The sequence below is a fragment of the Microtus oregoni genome, unplaced genomic scaffold (assembly GCF_018167655.1).
Source record: "Microtus oregoni isolate MIOR12 unplaced genomic scaffold, Mior012 000013F_ref0000133, whole genome shotgun sequence".
NCBI classification, from domain to species: Eukaryota; Metazoa; Chordata; class Mammalia; order Rodentia; family Cricetidae; genus Microtus; species Microtus oregoni.
The window spans coordinates 28,718,109-28,730,793 of NW_024543072.1; the positions used below are offsets into that span (position 1 = coordinate 28,718,109).

Genomic DNA, 12,685 nt, shown 5'->3' on the forward strand with positions numbered 1-12,685 from the left:
TTCCTGGTTCCCTGTCATCCATCACCATCACACATCACAGCAAGTCACATTGCCTGTCTTTGTGGATTGCTAATATAAATAACCTGCTGGACCACAAGTAGGTAAAAGTGTAGCACATTCTCAGTTTTTTGAGCAACTGCCATACTGATTTCCAACGTGGCTGTACAAGTTTGTACTCCTACCTGTAATGGAGGAGTTTCCCTTACTCCACATCCTCTCCAACATAAGCTGTCATCAGTGTTTTTGATCTTAGCCATTCTGACAGGTGTAAGATGTTGTCTCAAAGTTGTTTTGATTTGCATTTCCCTGGTGGCTAAGAATGTTGAGCAATTCCTTAAATGCCTTTTGGCCATTTGAGATTCTTCTGTTCAGAATTCTCTGCTTAGGTCTCTACCCCATTTTTGAATTGGATTATTTGGTATTTTGATGTCTAGTTTCTTGAGTTCTTGTTATATTTAGGAGATCAGCCCTCTGTCAGATGTGGGATTGATGAAGATCTTTTCCCATTCTGTAGGCTGTCGTTTTGTCTTATTCACTGTGCCCTTTGCCTTACAGAAGCTTCTCAGTTTCAGGTAGTTTTTGGAGCCTATTCCCTATAGTGGGATGTCATTCTCAGCCTCAATGCAGTGGGGAGGGGCTTGGCCCTGTCTCAGTTGATGTGTCCATGGAAGGCCTTGCCCTTTCTGAGGAGTGGATAGGGGGAGAGGACAGAGGTGGGGGAATTGGGAGGAGGAAAGGAAGGGGGAACTGTGCTTGGTATGCATAATAAATAGAAAATTTAAAATAAAAAAATGAAAAAGAAATATTTTTCTCAAAAGAAAAAGTATGGCCCGTATGCACACAATACACACTGCACGACAATCAACTGTTAGTGATGTGTATTTTCTGTACTGTGCTTTCATCGTTGTTTTAGAATGTGCTCCTACCTACTGCAAAACAGCATGCCATGCTATGCCAGCAGCTTGATCTGTCTTCCATGTCCTGCTTCTTGATCCCATCGGGAGACACATGAAGTAATGGAGCGGTACTATCTTAGCTTACGTAACTTAGCACACTCTATGACACTCCCACAACAAAATCCCTGCGTTTTTCTGTATCACTGCATGACCCCATTGTGGAATGACTTTGTCTGTACACATTTTCCTTAATGCAGAGAAGCAGACTTTCACTAAAGTGAAGCCATGGCATAGCTACAAACAGTGCAGTCTTCAATAGAAACCTGGAATGAAAATTCCCTCAGCATTCATTCTCTGTGATGGGGAAGTTGTGAAGATGAACCAGGGGGTTTTAGTTAGGAACAGGGAGCCTGGATGTCAGGAATGGTTGAAAGAGGAACACTAGAGAATCTCTGTGCTGGAGAAGAAAGTCATCTGCTTAGCGTGAGGACACACACCTGCAATCAAAGCTCTCGAGAAGCACAGATGGACAATCAGGAGTTGGAAGTCATCCTCAGCTGGTACTGCATGAGACTCTGTCTCCAAACAGAAGCAAACAGAAAGAATCTCCCGTGAAAACAGTGGATAAGATGGCAGGGGTGGGGGAGAACTCTAGTTCACTCGAGTGTATAATTGGAGTGATAAATGACCTCCAATTGGACTCTCTGGGGCAATTTTCAGAGTTGAATTTTGAAGATGGAAGAACAGTACACCTAACTTTTTTTTTAAGTGAAACTAATATAAATCGCTCCAACAAAAGTGCCGAGTCGCCTGTCCCCTGCTGCCCAGCTGCCCCAGGGAGGAAGTGGAGCATCCGTTTTTCTTCAGGTGTGGAGGATTCAATGTGAGAGCTCATACATCTGACTTGTACTTTCTGGCTGCCCGAGGGATGGAGATGTCTCTGTGATTTACTGTCTGAAATAGATTGTGCCCCTCAAATTGGGAAACTTTTTAGAGGTGTACATTCATAATTACTTATGACAGAAAAATAGGATCTTGGCTGTCAGGAGGAGACCTTGCTGTGAGGGCACAAATAATACGTTATGTTAAGTGTCCAAAATAAACCACAGGAACCAGGAGCATGGTCCTTGAGCAAAGGCACGAGGTATATGTATTAGTGATGAGTGGCCAGAAGGGTGTCTTCAGGTCACCGCAACACAGCTCAGTCTGGCAGGGAGAGCTACGTGATGCTGAAAGTAAACAGAACTAAGGACAAATTTCACAGACTCAGGGAGCTGTAGCAACATGCTGGCTCAGGTTAACCAGATCAAGGGCGAGTACTCCTGCCTGTCACCCTCGGTGTTCATCACCCACTGCCCTTCTTGGAAGCTAATGTTTCCTGTTTGTTCACCATGGCCATCTGTGCTATGCTTGACTGGTTTGTAGCTAGTTAATATCATCAAAACTACTGTTTCCTATTTGTTTAATTTCTCCTTGGTAACAGTGAGATTTTAGGCAGTCTAGCACAACCTGTACTTCACTGGTGCACTGAGATAGGGTTTCCATCCAGTCTTATAAAATATTTGCCAAAGAAAAATAATGTTCAGGCTCCAAGTTCGTCTCACTAGAAGAAGGAGGCCTGGCAGCAGTCATGGGGAGTTCATCCTGGGTTTCCGTTGCCATTCAAATGCAGTCATTGCACCTAGCCCTCATACCACCATCACAGAGCAGATATCAAGGAAAAGACTTTTTCTCTCTTGAGAGTTCCTGGTCTATCAGGAAAAAAAAATGAACCATCTCCAGGGCTAAATCAGGGCTCTATTTTTAAGGACACACAGAGAGAATAAGGCTCCTGGCTACTGTGTCAGCCTTGGACCTGCCCACTCTTTTACCCCTTCTTACTCAAAATGGCGAACCACAGTTGATGAGATCCAGGGCAAGGCTGGGCCCGAGGACCAGATTGCTACAGCCAGGTCCAGCATGTAACCCGCTACTTTATGGCCTGCCCAGAATCTTAGTGATGCCAGTGTTCTATTCAGTCTGCTCGTGTTCTCTCTCTCTCTCTCTCTCTCTCTCTCTCTCTCTCTCCCTCTCCCTCTCCCTCTCCCTCTCCCTCTCCCTCTCCCTCCCTCCCTCCCTCTATCAAATCTTGATTTGTTTAATCATTTCTTCTTTTTCTTTCCAAGTGGCCTCAGTATGTATGAGCGGAGACCGCCAGTTTGCTGACCTGAGGACCCAGGTCCCTGTGCAGTTCCTGGCATGTACTAGGGGCTACATATTCTCTGAAGAGCAGTTCACAGAAATGTAAACCTGGGTTTACTTCCTCATCCCACGTTTTATACATCTGGAAGACTTCTGAAATTCAAGCATGAAATGGTGACCTTGACACTTTATGTGTAAGTGGTGAAAACGCCCTTCAAAAGAAATCTCGCACAGAACGCCAGTGTAGAAAAGAGGTCAGGGGAGACTGAGTGTCTCGAAGTCCTGCCCTGGGACTCTGACCAATCAGCAAACTGGTTCGGTCAGCCCATTGTTTGCCGTAACAGGTAATTGGCTTACCAAAAATCAAATTTCCGGTCACAGCCCATGGGCTTCCTCCACCTCAGCTTCTCTGTGATGAACCACTATATAATTTATAAGTGTGTGTTTTGTTGTTTTGGTTGTTTGTTTACTTAAAGTTGGAACCACGGAGAAAAGGGATCATTCATCTTGACACTTCTGAGACAAAAATGACAGCTAATGCGTGATCTTTTTGCGTTCTGGGCCTTTGTGTATAGCCTCTAAAGAATGGAACTTTTACCACCTCCATCTTCCATATAGTCCTCTGGGCTGTGCAGCAATGCACTGGACCACTGAGTCTCCTTCCCCAAAGGAGCAGCCGGAGGTAGCCAGCATGATGACCTGACTAATGTGCCATCTTAGAAAACTTACCCAAGCCATATAAAAGGAAATACATGAGTTACATCTGGCCCTGGAACCCCAGGATCCTTTCCCTGCCTTATTCAGGAGGAGTCAGTCCCAGGCAGTTCTGCCAGCCTGACCATCTCCAGTATATAAACACTGCCTTAAGTGACCCATGCACCCGGCAAAGCCAGGGCTGTGTTCACAGATTTCTGTTCTGATCCTGCCACCGACTATAGGTGAACTGTCTGGCTCTTCAGAGTTCCTCCTAGGCTATAGAACGCGTGTGGATTATCAATTACCACAAGCACAAGTGCCCTTAACACTTCCTAAAACAGTGTTCTCTCGGAGCCTGTGTGAAATGTAAAATGGGAAGTGAAGATTTCAGAACTTACTCAAAAAAACTACTGAGCTGACCTTTGGAAAATGAGCCGCACTTTGCGGGAAGAATGGCTGTCAATTTGTTTTTGACATTTGTTCCTTTACAGGTATGACCCTTAAATTATTCATGCCTACCAGCCCTGACATGGAATAATAATCAGTTCCTTCTTCAGCCTGTAGACCTCTCCACTGTTCACAAAAACCAGGAGGAAGAAAGGCCTTCCACGGGGTTCGGGGCATAGTCAGAGTCTGAAAAAATAACACTCCTGCTCGTTCTTAAGGCAGTGTCTCACAGACGGCTTCTTTAAACACAGTCATCGGTCTCCCACAAGACACAGATAGGCAGCAAATGCTTTTTGTATGCAACATCCAAATTACTGGTAAAGAATTCACAGAATTCTCAGGACTCCAATGGCCAGCCAGTCAGAATGGGGAGCTGGCTGCCTGCTCCCCATCAACAGACGTGCTCTTTCATAGTTCTGTTTACAGCTACACAAGGGCTTCACACTTAGCAGGCTGGGTCTCAGAGTTCTGCCTCACCGAGCATCCGTGGTACTTGGTGCCTACAGCAATGTCCAGGACATAGTAAACAGTCCAGAAAGTTCTGCTAAGTAGATGAGTGTTGACACAGGGAAATGTGAGCTAGCCTGTGGGTTTTCTTAGGATTTATTTACAATGCAAAGCAGATTACAGATGCGGTGGTTGGTGGCACACCGAATAATCACAGCAGTGATCAGGCGCTGTATAACAAAACCCCTGTCTTCTTTCTTAAATGTTAATTGACTTTATTTTCAGTTCCAGAATCACAAACATATTCTGTCTGGGGAGGGGGCAGTAATAGTCTTTGTTTTTTATAGGTTCTTTGAGAATTTTATGAGTTTTGATCATATCCACCCTCCCTCCCACAGGTCCTCCCAATTCCACCGCCCCACTTCCCTTCCCACCCAACTTGTGTCTTTTTATTCCCACCAAGGCCAGTTTGTGCCGCCCAGATATTCTTAGACATGTGCCCTTCCACTGAAATGTAGTTGGCTTGTCGGGGCAGCACTCTTTGAAAAAGCCAGGAAACAAAGGAATCGCCGGGCTATGTCAGAAGCTTAGTGAGGTGCTGCTGGTTTCCCTGAATGACATGGAAAGTTTCTGTGTGTTACCCCAACACTGTCCAGGAGGACACTGTGTCCTATGTGACAGCTGGGTTAGGAGCAGCCTGTCCCCCACACCCAAGTGTGAAGGAGCACAGGGTCACAGGTTTGACCATCTGCAGCTTAACCCACACTGTAGTCCCCCACAGCATTCCTGGTGAGGTTAGGGAAAGAGCACACACGACAGAGCCACTCCGATAGCTTTTAATCTCGTGAACTCCTTCCTGTGAGGCGTTCTGGATTCAATATTCTCTTCATGATTATGGTGAGTAGGGTCAGAGGTCACCCTTGGGTATTATACCTCAGGCGCTATCTATCTTGTTTATTGAGACATGTTTTTCAGCTTGCCACATAGCCTAACCTAGCCAGCAGGTTCCAGGGTCTGCTTGTCTTCCCCTCCCACACACTGAAATGACAGGTTCTAGGGATGAAATTTGGACTTCACACTCACCAGACAAGCATTTTACCAGCTGAGTGCGCCCTCCAATTCTCAATAGTCCTCTTAGTACTCAAGTTAGATCCCCCCAGCTCAACTCCCAACTTTAGTTTTTTTATGACATTCTAAAAGACAGTGTTCCCATCATTTCTGTGAGGCAACCGATTACTATTTGTTCCCAACTTAAGCATGAGGTAGAGAGATGGTCTCTCTTAAATCTCTTTCAGGGGTCAGGGCTGTCTCCTCTGTAGATCCCAGAGGTTCTGGTCCAGCAGCAGCTCACTACTATAAAGGGGTGCCCTCCTTCCAGGAAGATGGCTCAGTTCTCTAATAGAAACATAAACACATTGCTGAATCCAAAACCCTCTAGTCTTCTAGAACCATATCTGTTATGGGGTACCACATGTGCTCCAGAGAGGATCAAGGCCCAGCATGGAAGTCCAGCTGCACTTGCAGGGAGGAGAATGCACAGTTGGTTCGGTGCGGGCACCTGACCAGTCACACTCATGTGAAGCCATGGTCTCTGTAGGCTGCAGTGGTCTGGCTAGGAGCCTCCCTCACATGTGACAACCCACCTTTGGAATTATAATAGAGAAAACCTGGAAGGAATAAAGTTGCAGTAAGCCCTAATTGAGCATCCCGGTTCCTCAGTACGGCCTTTAAATGACATCTTTCAAATAAAGCAGTTTCACTTGACTACACGAAGGTTATTTGGTCCCCAGTGGCACCTGACCTGTAATCACGGCATGTGGTCTGCCTTCCAAAAACAATACAACTTCCTAGTAGATGGGCCTTCTCATCATTTCCACTCCACCCTTGGCCTTCAGTCTCCTCCACTTTGACGGCATCAGTCTGCTGAAGATCAAGAGTGAGTGGTTCACAGTAGGATCTTCAAGATAGGCGCTAATGTGGTTGAACATCCCCCACACACACACTTTCTCCACCCCAAAGTATGCTGGTAGAAAGACTGTCCAGGCAGCTGGTGTTCAGCAGAGCCTTATCTCAGATGTCATCTTTATTGATTCTCAGGCGGACTGCTCCACACAGTGACCACCCCACTGGTGAATCACTTAAACAATAGTATATTAGTATGCGCATAAAAGTATAGTCAGTCATTCCTTGCTATCTGTAGGAGGGAAATGCATACCTTTTTAATTCTAGAGGCAACATCAGAAAATCGAAAATCAAGTCGAGTGTCTTGATTCCGAGATTGTAAGTCTGATAAAGTGGTGCCTTCGTTCATTGTCAAGCATTAAGCCTTAACTTGCACGTACAGGTTTTCTATTATGCACAGTTAAAATGCATTAAATATAGATAATTAAACAGTCTTATTAATTGACTCTCAAAGGTGAACTCAAGGGGTCATTTACCTGAGCTGATCTGACTGAGGGAGGGCAGCAAATATTGCTACTTCGGTCTGACTCTGCCGGGTTTTCTTCTGTTATTGCTGCTAACCAATTTCAAAGTAGATGAGGCTGAAAGTTTGTAAATAGATTAGTATCGGAAAGGTAATTTTATTTCAGTAGAAATGGCTTTGTTATAGGGAGAAGAGTAAAAATGTAATTTGGATGCCTGTCCAGATGCTCTGAACCTGGAGCAGAAAATGGGTTTATTTGTTAATTTGTCCTTTTGGAGTTTCTATATCCAGTCTTTAAATAGAGCAATTTAGCATTTTAAGAGAAAAAAATTTAAAACTCTGCAGTATCCGAGAATATAATTGAAAATTACCCCATACCCACGCAGGATAATTACCTTTCAAAACATTCCCAACACTTGACATCATGGTAGCAATTGCTTAATGATATTATAATTTCATTACACAGAGATTCCTATGGCAAAATGATTAAGTTGGAGGCCTCAGAAATTAAATTACAATAAAAATAAAACCTTTTATGCAAGCTTAAAGTACTTATTTCAATGTAAAATTATACATAAGCTCACCCAATTTTTGTACAAATACCATTGTTGGTAGTTTTAAAATTCATCCCTTTAAGCCTTGGTACTAAAACTCACAAGATTGTGTGAGGCCCATGATTCTAATGCATGAAGCTCCCACTCCGTGGGTGTACGTGTCAAGATGAGTACGTTTGTACAGCAGTAAGTGCTTTGGCCTCTCTCTCTGCACCGTGTGGGGAGATCTCTGCTAAGGAACCAGACCTTCCTTGATCCCTCTGCAGTGACCCAGGCGATAAAGACCCAAAGGTCGCCACAGTACTTATTTTCATCCTAAAGGGCTGTGAGCCTGCATGGGACCAAACTACACCCTCTGAATGTGGGTGACAGTTGTGTGGCTTGGTCTGTTTGTGGGGCCCCTGGCAGTGGGACTAGAATTTACCCCTGGTGCATAAACTTTGAAGCCCATTTCCCATGGTGGGATGCCTTGTTCAGCCTTGATGCAGGGAGAGGGGCTTGGTCCTGCCTCAACTTTGTTGACTCCTCCATGGGAGGCCTTACCCTCCCTGAGAAGTGGATGGAGGGGTAGTGGGGAGAAAAGGTGGAGGGGAGGAGGGGAGGGAGGGGCACTGTGGTTGGTATGTAAAATGAATAAATTATTTAAAATAAAAAGGGAAATGTGATATGGAAATAGTGTTGTAGAAGCTTCCTAAACATGTATATTTATTCACACAAAAAGAGAAAAAAAGAAAGACAGACCCCGAGCTGGTCGTCAGATGTATTGAGTTTCCCAATGTAACAGCACTAGCTTACATTGTCATTGTTTTTAGTGCAGGCACAGAATACACTGAACAACTACACAGGCCACTGTTCTTTTGAGTTCAAGGTTGGTCTAATCAATGCATTAGTAAAAACCAAAAATTAAATGGCAAATCTGCAAGCACTTATGATTTATCATTAACCTTGTGGCTTATGACTTTCATATTGTATTTAATAGAAAAATTAGTTTTCCTCTTTGATGCAAACGATTTTTGGTCTAAGGACTTAATCAAAGATGAATTTGTCTTCGTGTCCTATATAAACTCGTTGGGAACTTCTGATTTCATCCACATCCACTGTACTGATTTTCCCTATCGGTGGTAAAGATCAAGCAGATACAATTTGGAGGACCAATTAAGCTATAAGGAATGCACTCCTTGCATGGCCACCTCAGATAGCCAGTGTTCCCTGTAATGATGAGTGTCTTAGTTATGGTTCTTTTGCTGTGATAAAGACCATGACCAGTGAAATCAAGGTTCCAAAAGGCAAATGGACTCAGCAAGTCACCATTTAGGCAGCCATCCCTATCACCAGTGATGCTGGAATTTGGAAATCATGGGTACTTTTAGCCCTTCTGGAGAAGCAACACCCTGTTAACTCCTTATTAACCTTCTGCAGCTGCCTTGTTTGTATGGGTAAGTCCCATCCATTGGAACACAACTTTCAGCCTCTCCACAAGAAGGAAATGGGACAGAAGCAGAGCCTCAGAGGCAACAAAAGAAATAAAGAGAAGGCAACACTCCTTCAGAGATCCTGTTCATTAAAAATTGTGCCAAGAGCCGGGCCATGGTGGCACACGCCTTTAATCCCAGAACTCGGGAGGCAGAGGCAGGCAGATCTCTGTGAGTTCAAGGCCAGCCTGGTCTACAAGAGCTAGTTCCAGGACAGGAACCAAAAGCTATGGAGAAACCCTGTCTCGAAAAATCCAAAAAAAAAAAAAAATTGTGCCAAGTACCCAGGTTGGCTACCACTATTAATCCAATGTGGTTGATAGCAAAGTTCTGTGGCACTTCAAGAATGCAGCCCCCGGTAGTCCAAGGTTACCGAAGATCATCAGAGGAGTCATGGATGTGGTCCTTTGTGCTGTGTAGATTCACCTACAAAATCCTATACAAGTTTAGCTCTGGCCTTTGCCCTCCCAAAACACATTTCCATCTACCGTCAGTTCTAATGCTAAGAGAAAACCTCCTTGTTCTGAGCCAAAATAGAAGCCAGAAGCCTCTTGCCTCCTTGAAATCCTCTAAACGACTCATGCCTGTACCACCCTCCTCTTTAAATAGGAAGGGCTAATGCCCCTTTACCAAGCTTGCTCTTTCCCTTTGGGTCTATGGAACTCATTATCCCTGGCTCCCAATAGACTCTGTCGTATTCACCAGTGGGTTCTGAAATATGAAAAGTCAAATTTCTTCTGCTTATAAATTTAATATTTGAAAATGTAGGACACCTTTACATTTTTCTAGTCCATCTCATGTTTAAATTCCCAATTAAATGTGTGATTCAACACCCTTCACAGAAACATCAAGCATAGTGTTAAAAGCTAAATTTGGGCACATTAAGATTTTAAAGAGTTTATATGAGCAGAGAGAACTCAAGTGCTGGCCACCACCAATCTGCAGCCCAGGGGGATCGAGTGAGGGCAAGAGAATGAAGAAGCTTTGACATGTGTCCTGGGAAGCCAGACCAGAAAGGTAACCATGGTTGACTTAAGGGAAAGGCAATTCAAAGATGATTAGATAGTTTCTTAGTTACAGGGATCAAGTCCTGTTTGTTTATACACTGAGATGGGGCTTAAGAGGTAGGAACCCAGGGCACAGGAACAAACTCAGACAAATGGCCTATCAGTTAATTTGCTAAGGTATATAGAAGGGACACTGAGCTTATGCCTCATCACTTGACTCTGTCCCAAGCTCTGCCTCTGAATCACTACCAGGCAACCTCAGGCCAGCTGTTTCCTTTTGCAGGCCGTGGCTTCCTCATCTGCAAAATGGAAACCCTAATGGACACCTGCCTATTCTACCCTGTCATGATTGTTTATGGAGCTTTTATTTCTGCCTTCAACAAACAATTTTAGGGTCTGGGAAAATAGCTCAGTCAGTAAAGTGCCTGCCACACAAGCACAAAGACCTGAGTTCAGATCCCAATGCTCACATAAAAGACAAGAATGGGAGTTCACACCTCTGATCCCAGCAGTGGGAGCATGGAGATGAGTGGATCCATGAAGCTCATTGGTCAGTCAGTCTAGCCAATCAGTGACGTTCTGTGAAGGACAGAAAACAGATGAGCATGACATCAGGCATTCATCTTTAGCCTCCATTTAGTGCACACGCACTCACACTTGCACACACTCATGAACCGTGCGTGGTTTTTACTGAACCTTTGTCATTTACAGATCTTTTTCTCATGCTCACTGCCAAAGCCTTTTGGAAGTCAATCTTGATGAATCCATGGCCCACATGTCTTTGATTCTTAGTGGGCTAAGCAAATAAAGAGAAAAATGTCTTAACCAACTCCTCTTCTCTGAGCCTGACCTCATCCTTTGTACTCAGAAGTGAAGACACAATCTCTGTGAAGGAAACAGGACTCTCTTCCAAATACCAAAGTCCTCTACACTACTGAGCACACAAAGGAGCTCAGAAAGTGTTCTTGTAGAACACTTTGAGTTGCATACTACTTCATGGAAGCTACTAATGATTTAGTAAATGTGTGTTCCCTCTACTCAAGCCATCATCTATATCCCCGTCAAGCTTGTGCCTTCCTACCATAAAGAAAGCGACAGCCCACCTGACCTGTTTTCTGTGTATGGTTCTTTGCTTTGCAAATGGTGTCATTTAAATGCATAGTTGTCTGGTGGCCTTTTTGGTACACTCGGCTCTGCATTAGACACAGCTCTGGCACATGTAGAAATTTAAAACTGTGGTTGGTACTTGAGATTTGGATATCACCTAGTATTTCCTGATCCTACTGCATGGGACCCTTTGGTCATTTGATTCTGCCATTTTACTCTTTTTTTTCTTCAGACTCTTCTCCATACCACTTTGATTTTGCTTTGTGGTTTTATTTTCATTTTATTTTATGTGTAAGTGTTTTATCTGTGTATATAACTGTGTACCATGTGTACAGTGCTCAAAGAGGCCATAAATGGGTGTTGGGAGCCCTGGGACTGATATTACTATTGAAAGTTCAAGCTGCCATACAGGTGCTGGTAATCAAACCTGGAGCCTCTGAAAAAGCAGTCAGCGTTCTTAACCACTGAGTCATCTCTCCAGCCCCCTGTTTGCTTTGCTTTTTATACTTCACTGTGGAGCTGCTGGCCTTTGAGCCCCTAGCATTTCTTCTCAAATGTACACTGCTCGTGCGAATCCAAGTTTTTACCCTCTTCTTCCTTCCCAGCCTAGCCCTTGCCTACATAGAGAAAGTTTCTTGAAAGGTGGTGACCGCTGCCTTGACTCCCTTGTGGGGTGGCACTTTGGGAATTCTGCTGCAGGCCAAGAACTAATGTGTTTCCGGTTCCCCTGGCCCACAGGTGAAGAGGACGTGAGTGCAGAGGAAGACGAGGAGGTGCTGACTCTGTTGTATGACCCATGTCTCAACTGCTACTTTGACCCCCAGACTGGGAAATACTATGAGTTGGTGTAGCTACCGCCCCCAGGGCAGGAAGTAGCTATAGCGGATGGAACATGACCACAGCGTGACAACCACAGTGGGAATGTGACCTGTATGTCGCATGATTGGGCCCAAGGAGTCAAAGGATTGGAGAGAAGGAGTTCTTGGTAAATAAGGTCCAATGTTGAGAACGCCTGCATTCTCTTTGTAGCTGCGTGTGAGACTTTGAAACTTGCAAAGGAATTCATAAAGACCCCAGATCTTAGATTTTGAATTTGCTCTTAGTTGTTCATCCCCATCCTCTGAGTCTCATTATGTTACATAAGCAAGTTAAAAATCACTTGTTCAAATTTTTCCAGTGTTAATCTGTAATAAATGACGGCTTGATACACTTACAGAGAGTGTATCCTTGTTTAAAAGGTGTCTGAAACCTTTTTAATAGCCTGTTTGTATTAAAAATAAAGTACAGTGGTCAAAAGACCACTTCCTTTTTTTCACACTGTTGCCTTTACCCGATTATTCTTAGACACCTCCCCATTCTCCTAGGAAACATGAACTAGTCATATTTTGTGATCAGGGTGTGTGGGTGTGGCCATGTCTCCAGCCTAGCACCTCCCACGTTTGCAGAGATCACA

At 44.2% G+C, this 12,685-nt stretch overlaps 1 protein-coding gene across 7 annotated transcripts in view; it reads left to right on the top strand.

The window, feature by feature from the left end:
• Cfap20dc (CFAP20 domain containing) overlaps positions 1 to 12,685 on the top strand; it is a 220,436-nt gene extending 207,751 nt beyond the window's left edge. For 4 of the 7 annotated variants that reach the window (XM_041662655.1, XM_041662659.1, XM_041662657.1 and 1 more), the window contains one exon: positions 11,971 to 12,685. In XM_041662655.1, coding sequence (XP_041518589.1) covers positions 11,971 to 12,083 — 113 coding nt within the window. In that variant the 3' untranslated portion in view covers positions 12,084 to 12,685. The remainder of the gene's footprint in view (positions 1 to 11,970) is intronic. The other 3 variants (XM_041662656.1, XM_041662661.1, XM_041662660.1) reach the window with 2 other exon arrangements.